At 38.3% G+C, this 21,369-nt stretch overlaps 1 protein-coding gene across 3 annotated transcripts in view; it reads left to right on the top strand.

The window, feature by feature from the left end:
- Nucleotides 1-21,369, top strand: part of WDR70 (WD repeat domain 70) — a 290,485-nt gene that overhangs the window by 227,319 nt on the left and 41,797 nt on the right. For all 3 annotated transcript variants that reach the window (XM_028098034.2, XM_088023519.1, XM_088023520.1), the window contains 3 exons: nucleotides 11,311-11,410; nucleotides 14,265-14,349; nucleotides 15,792-15,930. In XM_028098034.2, coding sequence (XP_027953835.1) covers nucleotides 11,311-11,410; nucleotides 14,265-14,349; nucleotides 15,792-15,930 — 324 coding nt within the window. The remainder of the gene's footprint in view (nucleotides 1-11,310; nucleotides 11,411-14,264; nucleotides 14,350-15,791; nucleotides 15,931-21,369) is intronic.

The raw sequence follows: 21,369 nt of genomic DNA, 5'->3' as shown, positions 1-21,369 counted from the left end.
AAGCAAATGCAAAAATGAACTATTGGGACTTCATCAAGATAAAAAGCTTTTGCACAGCAAAAGAAGCAGTCCACAAAACCAAAAGACAACCGACAGAATGGGAGAAGATATTTGCAAATGACATATCAGATAAAGGGCTAGTATCCAAAATCTATAAAGAACTTATCAAACTCAACACCCAAAGAACAAATAATCCAATCAAGAAATGGGCACAAGACATGAACAGATATTTTTCCAAAGAAGACATCCAAACGGCCAACAGACACATGAAAAAGTGTTCAACATCGCTCGGCATCAGGGAAATCCAAATCAAAACCTCAATGAGATACCACCTCACACCAGTCAGAATGGCTAGAATTAACAAGTCAGGAAACGACAGATGTTGGTGGGGATATGGAGAAAGGGGAACGCTCCTACACTGTTGGTGGGAATGCAAGCTGGTGCAGCCACTCTGGAAAAGACTATGGAGGTTCCTCAAACAGTTGAAAATAGAGCTACCCTACTACCCAGCAATTGCACTACTGGGTATTTACCCCAAAGATACAAAGGTAGGGATCCGAAGGGCTACGTGCACCCCAATGTTTATAGCAACAATGTCCACAATAGCCAAACTATGGAAAGAGCCAAGATGTCCATTGACAGATGAATGGATAAAGAAGAGGTGGTATATATATATATATACAATGGAATATTATGCAGCCATCAAAAGGAACGAAATCTTGCCATTTGCAACAGCATGGATGGAACTGGAGGGTATTATGCTGAGTGAAATAAGTGAATCAGAGAAAGACATATATCATATGATCTCACTGATATGAGGAATTCTTAATCTCAGGAAACAAACTGAGGGTTGCTGGAGTGATTGGGGGTGGGAGGGATGGTGGCTGGATGATAAACATTGGGGAGGGTATGTGCTATGGTTAGCGCTATGAATTGTGTATGACTGTTGAATCACAGCTCTGTACCTCTGAAACAAATAATACATTATATGTTAAAAAAAAAAGATAGGAGGAAGGAAAAAATGAAGGGGGGTAGTTGGAGAGGGAGATGAACCATAAGAGTCTATTGACTCTGAGAAACAAACTGAGGGTTCTAGAGGGGAGGGTTGTGGGGGCATGGGTTAGCCTGGTGATGGGTATTAAAGAGGGCATGTACTGCATGGAGCTCTGGGTGTTATACGCAAACAATGAATCATGGAACACTACATCAAAAACTAATGATGTAATGTATGGTGATTAACGTAACATAATAAAACAAGCATTAAAAATATAAAAAATAAAATATAGTCAATATTAAATTATATGTTTATAATTAATTGAATTATATTGAAAAAATAAATAAGTGTAATTACTTTTTTTTTTTTTTAAAGAAAACATTGCTAGAGAGAATTCTTGCTCTCACAGGCAGATAGAGAAAGACAAGAGAGGAGCACAGTGATCATGTGAAGTACAACACATGATAAAGCTGAATAAATTTTAGTTATTGGATTTCAGGACTAGTTTATGATGGCTATTATTTGGCAGCATGCTGAGGTAGGGGTGAGAGAATCAACCTTCTTTAAAAAGTTATGCTCCTATAGTATCATCTGACTTATAATAATGCCAAACATATATAATGTTTACTATCTGTCAGGCACTGTTCACTTCCTTTCTATGTTATATTAGTTACCTTTTGCTAGCCTAACAAACTACTCTAAAACTTAGCAACTTAAACAACAAACAATTCTTGTTTCTCACTATTCTGTGGGTCAGTTGGGCAATACTTCTGGTCTGAAATGGCTAGGCTGATTTCTCCTGCGTTCTCTATTGCATCAACAGTTAACTAACAGCTGGATGGTCCTCACCCACATGTCTGGCTGTTGGCTGGATGTTAGCTGGTGCTATGGGGATGACTGGGCATGTCTCTGATCATCCAGGAAACTAGCCTGTGATTTTTTACAAGATGGCTGGGTTCCCAAAACAGCAAGAGAGCAAGTCCCAAAAAAATGCCTCTACAGTTCTCTGCTTGTGTCTTACTTGCTAGTGTCCTCTGTTAGGCTTCTCCAAGAAGCAGATGCTAAGGCAGCATTAGATGTATAAGAGATCTATTGCCAAAACTCCTGGAAGGAAAAAAGTGAGTGGGGAGCCAGAGGAGGAGGCTAGAGAGTACCAGATGGTAATACAGGTCCAACTCCTGTGGAAGAAAGAGGGAAGGAAGGGGGGAATTAGGGTTGGCTAGGAAGAATCTCATACAGCAACACAGTTCTAAGAAAGCTTTGGCCAGGCCTGTGGGAAGTTCTTTTGCCAGAATCACCTTAAGGCTTTATTAATCTGCTCTAGCTATGATCTGGGTCATTCATCACAGCAGCTACAATTGGGACTACTACTTGATTAAGTCTGTAGTCAGCAATCCCTTTGTGGAAGGACTAGGAGAATTATTGCTCCACTGAGTAGCACTGTTTTTGTTTTGTTTTGTTTTGTTTTAAGGAATCTAGCTACCTCTGTAGTCGGTAGGCTCCTGATCTGAAAATAGACTTAGGTATGGGAATAGAGCAAGGAATCATAACTTTTTGTTGGGGTGACCACCTTCAGCCTCCTCTTCCTCTGTTCATCTCTCTTTTTGATGGTAGAAATTAAGCATTACCTTTATTGTCTGCCCATGCCTTCTGCCCCTAGGAATGCTCTATTCTGTCAACCTCCACAACTCCCTGCACATCAAGCCCCCTTGCCTATCTCTCTGACTTTGCCAGTCATTATACTTTACATTATAGTAATCGCAGCCTGTTGGCTTCTAGTAATTAAGCACTGCAACCTGGCTGTTATTACTTTGGGCCTCATCATCCCTGTGGATGTTAATTTTAATGGTCTGGCTCCGTGACATTAGCCCTGGGCTGTAGGTGGAGAGCTGCCATTGAACTTGTTGGTGATGCTGGCTCTCTCCCCTGTGCTTGCAGATGTTCCCTGTAAATGGTGGTTCTTTGGGGTTCTCCCATGAAAAATAATAATCTGTGTTTTCTGGCCTGATACAACATAACCATTCCAGTATGCCCACTTCCCCAGGCCTTCTTACCCTTTTCTCTATCCTCTTCTAGGGCAATCAGGGTGTTTTTATTTTACTCAACATTGGCCATCACTTTTCCAGGCCTCTGATAGCAACCTAGCAGCTTGTTTGCCGCATCCCCTAGGTTCCTTTTCCAAAATCTGCCCCCCCCCATCAAGGAATCCTGCCTATCTAGTCTTACATCAAAGCCCCCTCGATTAAGCATCTTCACACTTTAAACTCAAGGCTCCTCCCAGTAGCTGCTCTCTGATTCTTGCATTCTTTTGGTGTGTAATCTCTTTCCTCCTTTCAGCCTCCACCTCCTCTCACCTCCCCAGGTGAGTAATCCTGGAATTCAACCCTAGTTATTAGCCTAGCAGCCAGGAGAGGAGGATGTAGGGGAAGGTCCTCCTGGGGGAGGGACAGTTGTAGCATCTTCCAACACAAAGGAAGTTCTAGCTCTTCCTAGGGCAAGAGTTGGCCATCTCTCTAAGCTGTGAGAGTTCCAGGGGCATCTGCAGATCCAGCATTCTATGGACATCCATCCAGATATCCTATCCTTATGTTTCAGAGTCTCAGGTTTTCCCAACTAGAGCCCTGACCTTAGAATAACAGACCTGCCTTGGTTGAGCATTTAATGTCTCTGGAGTTGTATAAATCTGACTACCAGATCGCTTTTGTTTGTTGCTCAGCTCTGTCTGTTCTTCCACTGCAGGAGATGAGGGCCTCTTTGAAAAGTACCACAGTTGGCCCTCTGTCTCTCCCACATAGTCTTTAACTGTTAATGGCCTTCAGTTTCTCATTAGCCCTCTGTAGCATATCAGTAAGACTTAGCAGTAGCCAGCCAACACTATTATCTTTGTAGGCATTGCTCCTTCCATATCTTTTAAATGCCTAAGACATTGTACCCACAAGGGCATTCCCCTATACCAGGAAGTTTTCCCAGGTCACTTCCAGTGAAATCTGTAGCAGTTGAACCAATACCAAGCGCTAGAGTGTATCTGCACCTCATAGTCCACTTAGAAAAATGTCCTCTCTACCTATCAGGCAATGAATGAGCCAGTCCCACATTCTTATCTTACCCCGATGTTGTTGGATCCCTCATGGCACCGCTTGTGTTAGTCTGGGTGGTCTGAAAACAGACACCAAGAGCAGGGTTAAACATGTTGAGATTTACTGGGGAAAGGCCTGTAGGGGGAAACGGGAAAGGGAGCCTGAGAAAATCTGGAAAGAGAGCATGATGCAGGTCATACCTCTGTGAAAGGAAAGAAAGAAGTATTAAATGTTCATCTGCCGATGAATGGATAAGTAGAATGTGATACATTTATACAATGGAATATTATTTCATAAATAGAAAAGAAATATTTCATAAAAGAAAAGAAATAAAAAGAAACTGATATATGTCTACACTGTGGATGAATCGCAGAAACATTATGCTAAGTGAAAGAAGCCAGTCACAAAAGATAGCATATTGTGTAATTTCATTTATATGAAATGTTCAGATAGGCAAATATACAGAGACAAACTAGAGTAGCAGTTGCTTGGGGCTGAGGGGTTAGGGGCAGATGGGGGAGTGATTGCTAATGTCTATGGGGTTTCTTTTGGGAGGTGATGGAAATGAACTAAAATTGATTGTGGTGATGGTTGCCCAACTCTCTGGAAATACTAAAATCAGTGAACTGCATACTTTAAGTAGGCAAATTCCATGGTATATGAATTATATCTCAATAAAAAATGTTATAGTAAAAGAAAAGAAAACAGAGGGCTGTGCAGAAAGACTCTTAGACTATAGCACAATGTCAAAGTTTCATTCAGACTACTTAGGAGTCCTTTATCCCCTGTGCTCAGTCATTGGCTGGGAGCAGCCCTTGGAAAGCCCGGCTGAGTGACAGAGGGAGGGGGAGTGGCAGTCAGTTATGATTTTTACCGTGGGAAATGTGACAGGCACATTTTCATGGCTGCATGTCTTGTAAGCCCAAACAAGTCACACGTCCATACCCAGAGCCCAGGTTTTGAGAAGTGAATGGCACATCTTGATGAAAAGAACAGCAAAGTTATATTGCAAAGGAGTGTGCCACGCTTGCATCAACTCATTAAATTCTCCCAACATCTGACATGGGTACTATTATTATTTTCATTTAATAGATGGCAGAGGGGGGCATAGGGAGATTAGTTCACCCAAGATCATACAGATGGTAAGTGGTGAAGCCTGGATTTGAACTGGTCAGTCTGGCTGCATCGTCGGTGCTTTTTATGGTGATGCCATATTTTCATACAATATATGAATTTGAATATCACAGAATCAGTTGGAGAGGTGTTATTGTCCGTTTCTCCTCACTAAAATGAAGGCTTTGTGGCAGAAGGGAATGGGAAAGCATGTTCATATGAAAGTTCCTATTCTTTTGTATACATTCTCAATCTCCTTACTATAGGTCTCCCAAATCAGAGAAACAGGAGTGAATTATGTTCAGTCTAGACCAATATTTATTCTGTTCTTAATCTTGCCATTTAAAAAAATCCTGACATATTTTTAATCCTGGTATAGTAAGTAACTCTAACATGTGATTGAAAATATATAGAGTTGCTTGGTTATTGAAAATAGATTCCCAATGAGAAAGAAATTTTTTATCTATTGAGGGGGTCCTAGGAACAGACTTGAGAGGACAGTCAAATGTTAGTACCTCTCATCTGTTAGGGAGCCCTGCATTTGCTTCATCTTGCTCTTGGAGTTTGTGTTCTGGTAGCACAGTTACATGTCAGCAACTTTCTGAAAAGAGGTAGCTACTCCAGAGTTAATAAATGTGTGGTACTGACATAAGGCAGGGATTAGTAGGTCAAATGTAACTCAGTGTCTTTGGGAGTTGAGAAGAAGGGGAGGGGTGGGAAGATGTGTAGGGTGTGTTATTTTAAAGATTTTATTTTATTTGTTTGACAGAGAGAGAGAACACAAGCAGGGGGAGTGGGAGAGGGAGAAGCAGGCTTCCTGCCAAGCAGGGAGCCCGATGCGGGCCTCGATCCCAGGACCCTGGTATCAAGACCTGAGCCAAAGGCAGACGCTTAACGACTGAGCCACCCAGGCGCCCTAGGGTGTGTTATTTTAAAAATTAACAAACTGAGAAACAGAAAGATTAAGCAATTTGGCCAGGGTCAAACTAAAATGTATTGGATTGAAAATTTAGATGAAGTCAGCTTGGCTGTAGGACCAGTAGTCTTTCCATTAAAATTTTCTCTATTTTCAGCCTAGCAACTCATTTAAATTCCCTCATTTAAAATAGTATATTCCACTGTCTCTATTAATTACAGAACGTGTTTTGATCATTTTGAGGGCTGTCAGTCCTCTTTCATTGATTGACACACACTAGAACAATGAAGATACTGGGATCTAGGCAGCCAGCCCCTGGATGTAAACTCAGTGACCATCAGTAGCACCACAGAATGTTTGGATTATGTTTATGATTTCAGGAATGGTATATTTAAGACTTTGTGGAAGATGTCCTATTTTTCTTTGAGAATTTTACAGGCTGCATTAGAGAAGTGAAAAACTAGAATTAGCATAGCCACAGAAGATGGGGCCAGGAGTCATAAGTAGATATTGGAATTCTAGGAAGGAGTCTTGGACTCAGTTTAAGTGTTCCCAGTTAGAGCCACCCAGAAATGGACTGATGTTGCTTGGAAGGTAATGAGTTCTGTACTGCCAGAGGCTCCTGACCCTTTTACCAGTTGGAGTTTGTGTGGTATGATCTCAGGAGAGGGGCTTTAAAACTCTAGCATTTGTGCTTGCATTTTCTATCACTATGAATCTGAGACTTGATACTCTCCAAATCGTAACGTAAGGCCCTCCTAAGAATAGGAAACCTGTATAAAGGCGTTAATAATCTCAGCTTCCCTGAAGAACGATGTTCTTTGCCTAGGATGATCATAAAATCAGTTAAAGGAGAAGTCACAGTTCCAGATTTCCCAAGTTATGCCAGAAGTGTTTTCAGTCAGGTTGACTGAGTGTAAGGGTGTTTGTCATCATGACTGTCCAAGTGTTGATATTTTATGTAAGTTTAAGATCACCTCTGGCTATCATTTTATTTCATTAGAATAAACTTTTATTATTGGTTAAAGTGAAGTTAATAATTGAAGAGCACTTAGGACATAAAATCCGTGAGCTGTGCATCTGAAGTGAGGGCATTTTGTCTTTTTATTTTATTAGGTCCTTTTCTTTATTTTTTATTTTTTTTAATTTAATTTTATTATGTTATGTTAGTCCTTTTAAAAGAGGAAATGATTTAGATTATTTTGAGTGTAATCTCTTTTGAAATCTTAATTATTAATATGCAGCCATATGTTACTATAAAAGAGTGCTGCACTGAGATGTAAATTGATATGGCAATAGGAACTATGGGAAGTCAGAAAGACAAGGTGGGGTTTGTTTTGTGGCAAATATTCGCACATTTTGCATTATAAATAATGAATTGTAAAAATTTCAGAACACCCAACCTCCAATATAGTGGCCCTTTAAAGTAGTACCTAAATGAGGAGACATTAAAGTGTGGCAGATGAATATTTGGTAAAGTTCTTTCTTACTAGATTAAGGCAAAATCACCTGTAGTTGTAATCCCTTATTCCTGTTCAGTTCCTTGTATTACAGTTATACTATTACCTGTTAGATCCAGTAGAATCTTAAGTTTTGAAACAGAGCACTTTCTCTGTGCATGAGTACCAGATGGCTGTATGCCTTTAAACCCTAGAATCCCACTCAGGGCAGTAAAAAGAGGAAGCAAGACCAATTTAGGGAACAGCAGACTCGCAGCCTCATCTCACCCCTTCTCTGAGCAAGGGTGAGAATTAGATTATTACAGGGAAAAACCTCTTGCCATGGGGCTCCTGCTGAAGTTTATATGATATGATTCCTTTGTACCTTTTAAGGTTCTTTAGCCCCCTTTACTGGTCTATGTATATATACACATCTATGTGTATGTGTTTATTTATGTGTTCAAATGTTGGCATTCAAAATCTGTTTTGTCCTATTAATAATAAAAAGTACATATTGATCAGTTTGTTGAATTATAAAATATTATATATACTAGTTTTTGTCTTTTCCTTAAGAATCACAGAGCTGTCAGTGACCCTAGAAATCATCTGGTGCAATCCATTTATTTTACAGCAGATAGACTTGTGATCTGGAGAGACTAATTTGTCCCCAATCGCACTGCTAGTTTTTACTAAGCGAAGTCTAGATTTTCTATCTCCTGGTCCTGGCCCAGTTTTACTATAGTGCACTGCCTTACCACTCCTGAAATGACTGGTCTTCCTTCTCTTTAGATGTGTATATATATTTATGAGCATTAAAAATAAACAAAACATTTAAAACAAGTAAACAAAAAGCTAAGTTAATTTCACTGAGAGGCCAAATGTAAGTACAGACTTTTTGGTAAGTTGCTACCAATACAGTATCTTTCACAAGTTCTATTTAGAGTTTAGTAGTTGATGACTTGATGAAATATGACCAAGTGGCAAATTTTCCTAATTGAGTTTAGTAGCAGAGTTTTGTTTTTCTGAGCCAAATATTCCCAATCTATTCTCCACATGTGTTCAGAATGATCTTTTTAAAATAAGCAAACCTAGTCACATTATCCTCTGAGTAATCTCCATTAAGCAGCTCCCTTTTGCCTTCAGGATAACATCTAAGCCCTTACCATGGCCTACAAGGCTCCTGGTGATTGAGGCCCTGCTCCACCATTCCCCCACTTCTCCTTTCCCTCCAGTCGTGGTTAGTTTCTTTTAGTTCTTTGACTGCAACTAGCTCTTTTACCTTTATACACGTTAGCTTTCTATTGCTTCATAACAAATTACCACTAATTTAGTGCCTTAAAAAAAACACCCAATTTATTATTTCACAATTTCTGTAGGTAAGATGTCTGGCATGGTGTGGTGGGATTCTCTTCTTAGGGTCTCATCAAGCTATAATCAAACTGTTGGCCAAGGCGGTGGCTCTCATCGGGGGCTAAGAGTCCTCTTTCAAACGCACTGGTTACTGGCAGCATTCAGATCCCCATTTCCTTGACACGTCTTTAGAGTCAAGAGTGGCATTTCAAACACTTCGGATTCTTCTAGTCTCTCTTACTCTCTGTCTTGTCTCTGTGGCTTTCTCTTCTGTCCTCAGCCAGGAGAAAGTTCTGCTTTCAGGGTCTCATGTGACTACTTCAGCCCCACCTGGATAATCCAGGATAATCTCCCTCTTTTTAAGGTTAACTAGTTACTAACCTTAGTTATACCTGCAGAGTCCCTTTTGCCATGTAGAGTGACATGTTTATGGTCATGACACCAGGGGATGGAGATCATGGGGGGTCAAAATTCTGCCTACTACAACACAGTACCCTGTGACTGGAATACTCGTTCTTACCTCTGCATCCTGCTCCTTCATCTGCTAACTTGTACTTTCATCCACTGGGTCTCAGGATTTCTTTTTGCCCCTCTCTCCTCCCCCACCCCCCATTCTCAGGTTTGGATTAGGTACCTCTCCTCAGTGCTCACTTACTACTCTTCACATCCCCCTTGTACTACTTGTGACTTCTTACGCTTACCCATATTCTTTCAGGGGACTGTCAATTCTCTAGGGAGAAAAGCCATGTTTATCTTGTTTATCATGTTTATCTTGGCACATTGTGTTTCCCTGTTTAACCTTGTGTCTTGATGCCCAATTAAAAGAAAAGTGGAATCAGTAAATTATTTGTACCCATGGAAGGTGGAAGCATGAGCACCATGTTTAATACAAATTTCTAAGACTGTCAGAGGAAGAGAAAGGACAAATTTAAGTCAAGCTATACAAATTATTAAAAACAAAAACGAGGGGTGCCTGGGTAGGTCAGTCGTTAAGTGTCTGCCTTCAGCTCAGGTCATGATCCCAGGGTCCTGGGATCGAGCCCCCGCATCGGGCTCTCTGCTCAGCGGGGAGTCTGCTTCTCCCTCTCTCACTGTGTCTCTCTCTCTCAAATAAATAAATAAAAATCTTAAAAAAAAGAAAAACAAAAAGCACCAAAAAACCCAGCCTGCTTTTGTGAGGTAATGAGGTGCTCCTCATTACTGGAAGCTTTTAGGTGGAAGCTCACTGACAGGGTGTCAGGGATATTGGTGGGAGGCTAACAGACATGAGCTCTGTTTTGTGACTCATGATTGTTACGGTTGACGTAAGACCTAAGGAGATGGAGTCACTTGTATTCCTATCCCTGTGGCTCCCACGAGAGACCTACATGCTCTTATCACTAGCAGTGTGCCTTGTCCATTCACTGGAATTATCCAGCTTGGTGGAGCTAGGATAATTGACTCCCTAGTATCCTGTGCTGGTTACTGAATCATAACTAAGTGAAAAGATTAGTATAGTAGAGTTACTTTTCTAAGTCATTAACTGTGAAGAAGCAACATTCGAAGTAAAAAAACTATTAACATACATCACTAGAGAAGGAGTAGAGTGTAGTGTTTAAGAGTGGGCCTTTTGGTTCAAACACCCAGCTGTACCACTCACTAGCTCTGTGACCTTAACTCAGGTACTGAAGTCTTTGTGGTTCAGTTTCCTACTCTGTAAAATGCAGGTGGTAATAGGAGAGGCTAACTTGTAAAGTGATTGAGAGAATTACGTAGACAAGATAGTAAAGAGTAGAATACATATAGGGTATGATTAGCATTGTGTCAGGGTTAGTTCTTCCCCTCTTCCTCCTCCGCAACAACATTATCCTCCAGGCACATTAAAGAGCGTTCAAGACCTACAAGCACATGCACAGTGTCTGGCATATACTAGGAATACAATGATAGATGTGTATATATATTTTAAAGTAGGCACCGTGCCCAGCATGGGGCTTGAACGCACAATGCTGAGATCAAGAGTCACACGCTTTACTGACTGAGCCAGCCAGGCACCACTACAGTGATATTTTTGATTTAATAAATAATATGTTCATTTGTAATCTTTATTCATATTTTTCATTTTTATTTTATTCATATTTATGATAGGAAGTGGTCCCAATAACTTTATGCTGTAAGAACTAAATACTGTGTTAGTCTTGTGTTGCTCAGAGCTTGCTAAAGGAGTCTGAAAAATGGGACTTAATCTCTTTTTATTATTAAAGCAAATGGATGTTTTTAGAAACCTTTTGAATTATTTTCCAGAATAAAGAAAACTATAGTCAAGTAAAATTCTTATTTTACATATATCATTTTCTGGATGATAAAGTAAAATACCCTTGCCACAAAAATGTTCTCATTGGAATTCAGATGAGATGTTAACACTTTGCTTGTCTTTGAAAACAGGTTCATCCTAAATTCCACTATAAACAGGCTCATGACCCAGGCACAGACACTTCTTGTGTGGCTTTTTCCTATGACGGTAATGTCCTTGCCTCTCGTGGAGGTAGGTTAAAAACTTTCTTTTGGATGTGTTTCTGTATTTAAAAATGATCATAATTAACAAATGTTACACTAATGTCCTAACAGTAAACCTAGCTGTGCTTTTGTTAGTGCTCCTTTGCCAGTCTTTTTTTTTTTTTTTTTCCATTAAAATGCATTTCTGACTTGGCAGTATTGTTTTCTTAAAAAAGGTATCAAATAAAATTTAGAAAATATGTACTTTTTGGCCTAAGTTTTTATTTTAGCTTCAAATTCCATCAGAGTTTAAAGCCTCCGAGGATGACTTATGGAATTTTGTAGATGATGTTCTATATTCTTCCTATATCATTTTATAACTTAGACTCTTCTGTTGGCTTACCACTGATTTTTTTTTCAGTTTGAACACTGTACCTCAATTCAGTTAAAAAAGAAGAAGTTGCGTACCTGAATGTTAGTTTTTAAACGGCTACATAGTTCTGTATGACCATATTATGTTTATTTACCCACATTCATGAGGTTAAATATGGGTTTCTTCTTGCTGAATCTTTCTCACATGGATGAGCTAAGTGTTGAAAGAAGGAAACAAGAGAAGAGTAAGGGCAGTTTATGAGCAGAGCATTACAGGAAGTATGGGGCATGACTGAGGGTCTTCCTGTAGGCCCATTTGTGGGGAGGGAAAAGAAACAGTAGAGTGAGTAGATTGGAGCCATTACAGATGGTTTCAAATATCACATAAAGGATTTAGTTTTTATTCTGTAGGCCATGTTAATCTAGCAACACTGCATTCGGCCATTCACTCACTCAGCCATTCTATGTTGAGCAACTACTCTGAGCAAGCATTGTGCTAGGTGCTGGGTCTAAACTGTGAACATCATAGACAGTGTTCCTTTCCTGAAAGAATGTGCAACCTGGTGTAGAGGGTAGTGGGAGTGAGGAGAAGATGGAGAGACTTGGCCCAGCTTTTGCTCAGGTCAGCCATTCCATGTCTGTGTACCTTGGGAACTGCATCAGATTCTCTTTCCTCTGAGGAAGCCTTGTTTGTTATATCCAAACTACCCCCACTTACATAATTGTAAAACATCAAAGCACATGTATTTTCTATTTATGGTATACATGGGAAAGGGGGGAGTCTGTATAAAATATGTATTTGGTCCATCAATTCTAACCTATTTGAGTCCTGAGATGACTTTTTTTTTTTAAGATTTTATTTATTTATTTGACAGAGAGAGACACACAGTGAGAGAGGGAACACAAGCAGGGGGAGTGAGAGAGGGAGAAGCAGGCTTCCCACGGAGCAGAGAGCCCGATGTGGGGCTCGATCCCAGGACCCTGGGATCATGACCTGAGCCAAAGGCAGACGCTTAACGACTGAGCCACCCAGGCGCCACAAGAGATGACTCTTAATTAAGACTATATATACTCTTTACTTACAAATAGTGGTTCTTACCCCAAGAGTGTGTATCTGAATCTTTTGAGAAAGTTTTTCAAATGATAAATGTTTCACTTAGAAATTCTCACATTTACTCTTGCAGCTTTAGAATGGTGAACCCAAATCTCCAATGTGGAGTGGAGAGACAAGAGAGGAATAAGTGGGAAGCATAGTTTGAAAATTCCTCTCAGAGGATTCTAAAACAGGCCAGCCCCAAACCAGTTGATAATTACTAGAAGTATTGGACTAACCTCAGTTCAGTCAAAGCCATTTTGGTGACAATTCTTACCTTCCCTTTCCATCCTATAATAACTGTTGGGTAACATGTCGCCAACACAGTACGTATAACGTATTCCATCATTTTTCTTCCTGGGTGTATAGAATATGGCAGATAGAAGTGTATTCAGCAGAGTCCCCAGGTGTTGTAAGGTACTCCTGCTAGTTCCAGAACCTGTCAGGTTAGCTAAACTGTTTAATGCAGATTAATGTTTTCTTATTGTTGAGAATTATGAGGATATGTAATCTTTTTTTAAGACTAAAAGCAAAAAAAAAAAGGTGAGTCTTACAAAGTCTTTCCATTTTAAGCAGGTCCCCAGTCCAGCCAATTGTGGATTAGTGCACCTGCCAAAAGTTGGGTTTCAGAGGAAGGGTCACTTGGGAGAGAATGGAGATTTTTATTGAAATCTCCACTCAGCTCACTTGCACCTGATACTGATTCTTTATTGGACCCAAGGGGTTGAGGCAGGTCTCAGCTGTGGACGCTGGGGAGCAAGAACAGCAAAGACATTACTTATATGAGTTTTGGCTTTCATTCTCGTCAGGAATATCAGTTAGTAGCCCTATAGAAATAGAAAAACAGCGATTCTTAGAAGAATATTCATTATACTTTAAAGAGCTTTTGGAAAAGCTGTACTTCCCGGCAACATGAAGAATGATAGCCGCAGGTAGAGTTACACTGGAGGGAAGGGAATCACATGGCTCAGTCTCATTAATGTTAATGGATAGCTTCATCTACACACCAGTGGGAGAAAGAGTGTTGTGAACTGAACTATTTTCAGTCCTGATGGTTGTTAAATTAATATCTTCTTAAGAAGGCCGGTTATGCTCAACTATACCATTGGGGGACTACCAGCTGCTTTCAAATCACTCCTTAGAGTAGATTCTCCAGGGTTCCTTCTAGCCTACAGATGCTACATCAGTGTGAAAATTTATTTCTAGAAGGCCAGTTCATTATCATAAATCTTTCTACTGTTCTCACATCCACTACTTTCAAGCTGCCCAGTTAAAACAGTAAAATACACTTATGTGCATCTTTCTTTCCCCTTCCTTCCTTCCTTCCTTCCTTCCTTCTTTCCTATAGTTATACACTAAGTTTAGCAAACTCTAAACTTAGAACTAGTTTTTTGCACAATTCACTTTCTTTTTTTTTTCTTTTTCATTCCTCTGTCAGGTGATGATACATTGAAATTATGGGACATCCGACAGTTTAATAAACCACTTTTTTCAGCCTCGGGTCTTCCTACCTTGTTCCCAATGTAAGTAGCATATTTTAAATAATTGATAAATGTAAGAGAATGGAAAAGAAATTTCTTCACTTTAATTTATGTTATATGTCTTTTAAAAAGGGACAGGAAGAGTATTTGAAATCTGTTTTTTGAAAGATGCATTTTATTTTTCCCTTCTACTTGCACATTCTTCAGACCATAAAATTTTTTTGAAGTTGAAATCATATATGTTCATGTGTTTCTCTGTGTGTATGCACACATAGGTCTTGGGGTACTAAAAATATTTTAAGAGATTGAATTGTTCTTTTAATATGTATAAATGACAGGGTAGGCTTGCATATTTGTTGTCTTTTAAAATTTGAACCCCATTCCATCAAAGCAATATTTCATAGTTACTGAGCATTACTATATATCATTTTCTCAAGTTTTCCTTATCATCATTCCAGTCAATAATTCAGTATACTTCACTTGGTCAGAGTATCTTGCTCTAGGTAGCTGAACACCATTATCTCCATTCTATTAAGTTGACAACTGAAGGATTTAAAGATTTTTCTCAAGCAGCTGAGCTGGGATTTGAACTTTTTAAGTCCTACAGTTGGTGCCTAAGTAAAACTTCCTATTTTTGTAGAAATAAAATTTCACATCTGTGTTAAATAATGACCAACAGGGAGAGCGTGAAGGTGATGGAACCGTCAAATGGAGGAAACTGTGTAATAGCAGAGCCCTGACTCTAGCGCGGTCTGTTGCCCATGGCACTTATCTGTTAAAACAAACAGATGGACAAACAAACATGAATTTATAGCTGATGAGAATTTTTTGAGCTATTATGCCTGCTGCAAGCTATGCTAACTACATAACTTCTTTGGATCATGTCTTAGATTATTCACAACCAGGTGGCCAGATCTCTAATAACAAGGGCTCTTGAATCATAGCCATCAATTAGGTTCCAGCAGTTCAACCTGTTCCTCATTTCATGGTCCTTGACTTGACAAAACTCCAATTATTTGGGGATGGTGGCTAGTGGTGGTAAAAAATAATTCCAAAACTGGACAAAATTATCACTATTTAGACATTAGTCATACAATGTTTCTTTGTCTATAGCACTGTCAAGGTCTATCTTGAGTTTTTCCCACACTTTCTATACATTAAAATATACAGTGTGTAGAAGTTAGAAGCATAGATTCTGCAATCAGACTGCCTGAGTTCAAGTCCCAGCTGCGCTACCTACTTTTGTGATCTTGGGAAGGGTTTCTTTAATCTCTCTCTGCCTCAGTTTCCTCATCAGTAAAATGGGGATAATAATGTCTACCCCATAGGATTATTGTGAAGATTAAGCAAACTAATATAAGTGCTTGACTTACTGTGAGCCCTCTATAAGAGTCACCTCTTGTTACATTGGTGTTGTTTATATTTTATTTAACTCATTGCTGTAGGGTCATAAGCTTATGCTTACACGCTGTTTTTGTCTGTAGGACTGACTGCTGTTTCAGTCCAGATGATAAACTCATAGTCACCGGGACATCTGTTCAAAGGGGATGTGGCAGCGGCAAACTTGTTTTCTTTGAGCGCAGGACTTTCCAAAGGGTGTATGAAATAGACATCACGGATGCGGTATGTAAATTCTTCTCTCCTCAGCCTTGAGAATGAAGTGAGGTTTGCCTCTTAGTCATCTTTTGTTTTGGTTTTAGTTTTTAAATAGAACATAAGTCCTGGCTTCTGTGGTGCAATGGTAGCTACTTTTTTTTACCAACACAGGAATTATTAGTATGTTGCAGACTGGCTGATCTATGCTTTCCCTTCCTCTGACCCAGTATTTCCCATGGGCCCACGCTTCAGTCAGAATTTCAGCTGGGCCAGGGACAGTTGCCCCTCTGCCAACTGGTTTGAGGAAAGCAGAAGCTGATCATCACATAGGATACAGAAAGAAGTGTCCCATAAGGCACATGTTTGTGAGGATTCAGGGATTGTGGACAGAAGTGAAAATTATGCCTTTAGAAAGTGATGAATTGTATCATTGTTTCCTAAAACTTGAAAACTTTGACAGAATTCTGCTTGCCAGAGTTGTCATTGAGGTTAGACTCAGCTTCCACTAAGCTTAATTTCTATTTAGTTATTTGGAAGTTTAAAACATTTCACAGTTAACTTCTGCATCTAAAGAAACCCATTAGTTTTCTTTACATATTTATGTAAGCACTATAAGCACTAAAACACCGGCATGCATGCATGCATTGATTCACTGATTCATTCATTCCTTTCCTGAGACTGTAATACAATAGTGAAGTTTCCCAGAGGAAAATCTGAATTCCTTTGTAGTCTTTTAGAGTATGTATTAGTATTTAGAAGGTAAGGTAAATCATTGTTATTTTCTGAGTATGAAACAGACCGATTAATGTCTGTGTAAATTTTCTTTGGCTTACTGTCAAAGCCTTTAGTAATATCCTGTATCTTAAACAGCGCCCTTCTGTAGACTTCTCCAGTTGTTTCAGCTCTTTGCAGTTGGGACATATTATGAACTTACATGATTCAGACAATTGAACAACTGTTTTTAAATCACTAGTCAAAAGCTCCTGTCTCTAATGTTCTGGTATTACTGTGGAGTCTTAATTTGTAGGCCCTAAATTTGAAACCGTGGTATAGTTATTTTAACTAACTATAGTTAGTTAACTAACTATAGTTTAAAGACAATGAAATAAATAACAATGAGACTAATTCTAGATGAGTACTTAGGTTTTATAGATTCTAATCTCATGATGTAATTTGAAATGTGCCAGCGCTAATAATAATTTTTGGGGGGAACATCCAAGAGCCAACTTAAACACTAGAATCAAAGAAAAACATTCTTGACTCTATCAACTTTAATCTCAAAAAATAAAATTATTATAATTGGTTGTTCCAGAAGTAAGCTGTGTTCTGTTATGCCTCTCAATGACAATACATTTCAGTATTACTCATGGTATTATGGTTTTAAATTATAATTAAAATTGAAACCTAAATAAAATTGCACTTTTAAGACACCGTATGTTTTTGTAGTGTATAGAACATGCTGGTTGCTTTTCTAGCTAGATCTTTTCCTCCATAGTACTTACTGCCATTGCATCTATTATATGTTTGTTGTCTGTTTCCTTGCACCAGGATGTAAGCCCACTAGAGCAGGAACTTGTCTGTTGTGTTCACTGTGATCTCTTCAGTGCTTAGAACAGTGCCTAACACATACTTGTTGAATGAGTGAATGGTATACTTGGCAAGTACATGTAATGCATACTGTACAGCACAGGTATGTCTTTGGAGAGTGAGGCAGGAGAGAAGGATCTAGAGATGGAAGGGTAAACTGATCTTGTATACCATAATAAGAAGGTGACTTTATCTTCTCTTTTTTGTTTGTGTGTGTGTTTGTTAAAGCAAGGGAATGGCACAGTCTGATTTAGGCTTTAGAACAGATAATTTTTATTGACGTGTGAAGGTTAGATTTACAAGATTTGGTGTTGTGTCCAAAGGCTGAGGTTTATTACTTGAGAGACTGGGCCAGTGTTCCCCAAGATTAAAAAAAAGAAAAGGAAAGGAAAAAAGCAGATTTTGGAAGAAATACACTGCATTGTTGTTGATATGTTGTGCTTGAATACCTGCAGGGCCTCTGGGTGGAGATAGTAGGCAGATAGGTAAGTGAGTTTGGTGCTTAAGAGAAAGAAGACACAGTTTTGGGAGAAATCTTTACAGTTTATAGTTGAAATATTGGTTGCTGATTAGTTTGATTAAGGAAAGGGCAAAAAGGATGGAGAACATGAGCCCTAGGAAACCTGAACGTTTAAGGGATGAGCAAATGAAGAGAAGCAAACAAAGGAGAATGGTCATTAAGTAAATGGAATATACCTTCTGTTGAATTGTCTTGGAAAAGTCAGAAAACAGATTTTGAGATCCATATTAATAGACAGATGAAGAGAAAACTTCAAATAGGGACAAAAGTGCCACAGCACTTTGAAGCAGCCTTTTAAATAATTGATTTAGGATCTGTTTGATTGCATTTTGTTGTTAATATCAGACAACATTGTTTTTGTTTACATAGTAGAATTGTATGTTAAAAGAACTTTAAAATGCCCCTCTGATCTAAAGTTTTAAGTCTTGGAATATAAGAAAATAAATGTATTCTTTGGAATGGATAAAGAAGGTGGACATTTTGCTTGAAGGGCCAAAAATATCTCTTATTTTATTGTATTTTTGTCATTAAAAACCAGAATAGTCGTTTCTTTTGGAAATACTGCACTCTGCTGTAGTAAAATACATACTGTGTTGAGTTTTAATTTACATAAAAGGCAACATCTCATTCTTAATATCAGCATTTAGTGGTGTGCTTGCTTGATTAGACACAGACAACGGTGGCTTTAGGTCTATCCTAGTTGAGTCCTTTTACTTCAGTAAAGTATGAGTGATTTATTCTCACACCCTCTTCTAAAATAAAATAAATCCCTGAGTAGTTATATTTTAGAATGCCAAGCGCCACATGTATATGGAGCCAAACATTGTTTTCAGTCAGGGATATTAAAAACTCTACAGTTGCCTAATAACTAAAAACTATACTACAAGCTTCACAATAAATAGCTTTCAAAAATATAAAATAAAAGTTTAAAAATATTTTCCCTATTTATTTTTGAAACAAACTTAAAGGAAAAACTGGTTTTAATTCCATTCTCTGTATTGTTACATACTCTGAAAATTTTTTTCTCTTCAACGTAGAGACTCTTTTCACTAGGAGTTGACAAATGTTTCTTTAACATTTACCATTTTTATTGTATAATGTTCATATACATTTTACAATTCTGCTTATTTTTTAGATGTTTCTTTGTCGTCCAGTTGTGTTCCCTCAATTGAAAAAAATAGCATATTTCTCATTTGTCATCTAATTTTTTTTATGATTTAAGTAGTGTGCTTAGCCTCTTTTCTAAGATAAATTCCAGAATATAACTTGAATCTTGAGTTTACAAATCACTTTAGTTTTTGTGTAAGATGGGACCCTAAGCTTTTGTGTATTGTATAAAAGGCTGCCATTACTCTGTTTTATGTGATGAAAGTATAGGACAGAAAGAATGGACAAAATACAATTTGGAGATGATGTATCAATTTTTATTTTTTTATTTTATTTATTTTTTTAAAGATTTATTCACTTGAGAGAGAATGAGAGAGAGAGAGAGAGAGTATGAGAGGGGGGAGGGTCAGAGAGAGAGAAGCAGACTGCCCGCTGAGCAGGGAGCCCAGTATGGGACTCGATCCCGGAACTCCAGGATCATGACCTGAGCCGAAGGCAGTCACTTAACCAACTGAGCCACCCAAGCTCCTAATGTATCAATTTTTAAAAAAATATTTATGTTTAGAAGAAACAGACATATTCAGACCTTTTCAGAGTTCTAATTATTCTGGAGAGGCCCTGAAATAATGTTATGAACTACTGTTAGCTTAGTAATTTTTCATCAAACTATAATTTGTTATAAAATGACTAACAGAATTTCCTTTTTCACAATTATAAATCAAAGGACATGGTTTATGCAATTATACTAGCATATTACCATTTATATTCTTTAACCCAAGTGTAATGGAATAAAGTTTTTTGACCTGATATTATTTAAGATGGTGGCCTCTTCACCTCAGTTGCTTTGGTAATAATTTAAAAGAAATAGCAGGGGGCGCCTGGGTGGCTCAGTTGTTAAGCATCTGCCTTTGGCTCAGGTCATGATCCCAGGGTCCTGGGATTGAGCCCCGCATCGGGCTCCCTGCTCTGTGGGAAGCCTGCTTCTCCTTCTCCCTCTGCCCCTGCTTGTGTTCCCTTTCTCGCTGTGTTTCTCTCTCTGTCAAATAAATAAAATCTTTAGGAAAAAAAAAAAATAAATAGCAGGTGTTCCCTTGGGTAAAGAGGGAAAAAAAAGTAGAAAGGAAAAAAGCCAGAAATCTCACACTTGATCCTGACTACTCTTCTGATTGTTTGTTAGCTTATGTACTTTGGTGAGGGACCTTTGTTTCTGCAAACACTGACTGAACAAAGTGAGGAACAGAAAGAAAAAAATCAAACCTTTATTTACAAAACATAGCTATAGATCTGGCACAGCTGGTCTAGTATATAGCCGCTGAAGGGAGGGGAAGGGAAATTTGCTTTGATATTTTCAACTAGACTGCTTTATTTTATTCATTCATTAGTTTTTCAACTAGACTGCTTTTGGTGTTTTAATTGTATTTTTCTGATTTAATTGTATTTTTCTGATTATAAAAGTAGTACATATTAAATCTAAAAAACTGTCAACATAGAAAAGATCATTAAAAAAGTAAATATCGTATCTAATCATATCACCCATAGATTATTCTCAGATATGACATTTAAATGAATACATTTTCATGTCCAAGAAAATTGCTATTTGTTAACCTAAAGAATGACATATATCATACAATGAAGTATCACATAAAAAGCTTTTGTGTTCTTATTAGGAGAGTATATTGATATTTTAAATCCAAAGAGATTGAAGGGAAAGAAGAAATGAATATAATGAGGCCATAAATAATGGACTCTTCACAAAACTAGCTATTTGTCTTAATTTATGAGTGTAAGGGACATGCTGATCATTCATACTACAATCATCCTCCATTATTTGTACATATATAAGAGAGCAGAAAGATCATTCAAATTAATGGATATTCCAGACGTCCTCAGAATTGGTTTTGGAAAGTGTCTTTGTTCTTACTTATGAGTCTTGATAGAACAACTCTGGAAATTCACTTCAAACAAATTAATGAAGCTGTGCTTGTGAAAGCTTGTCTCTGAAGAGTTGAGGAACTCACTCTTCTTCTGTATCATCCTGGGAATAGACTAATGATCTGTCTCACTGATACAAGTTTCCACCGCTTTAATAGTTTTCTGGAAATAAAGGAGTCCAGCAGTGTCTTTGCCCAGTCAGGATTGTACAAGGAATAGGACACAGAGGGAACTTGAGCTATTGGCAGTGCAAATGCCAACTGAAAATAAACTCGAAAGAAAGACTATATTTGGCATTTATCTGCCTTCTAAAATATACT

The sequence above is a fragment of the Eumetopias jubatus genome, unplaced genomic scaffold (genome assembly GCF_037043125.1).
Source record: "Eumetopias jubatus isolate StellerSeaLion01/CBP00866 unplaced genomic scaffold, mEumJub1_p1.0 scaffold_5, whole genome shotgun sequence".
In the NCBI taxonomy this organism is placed as follows: Eukaryota; Metazoa; Chordata; class Mammalia; order Carnivora; family Otariidae; genus Eumetopias; species Eumetopias jubatus.
The sequence above is the reverse complement of the archived record's forward strand: the minus strand, read 5'-3'. Positions and strand labels throughout refer to the sequence as shown.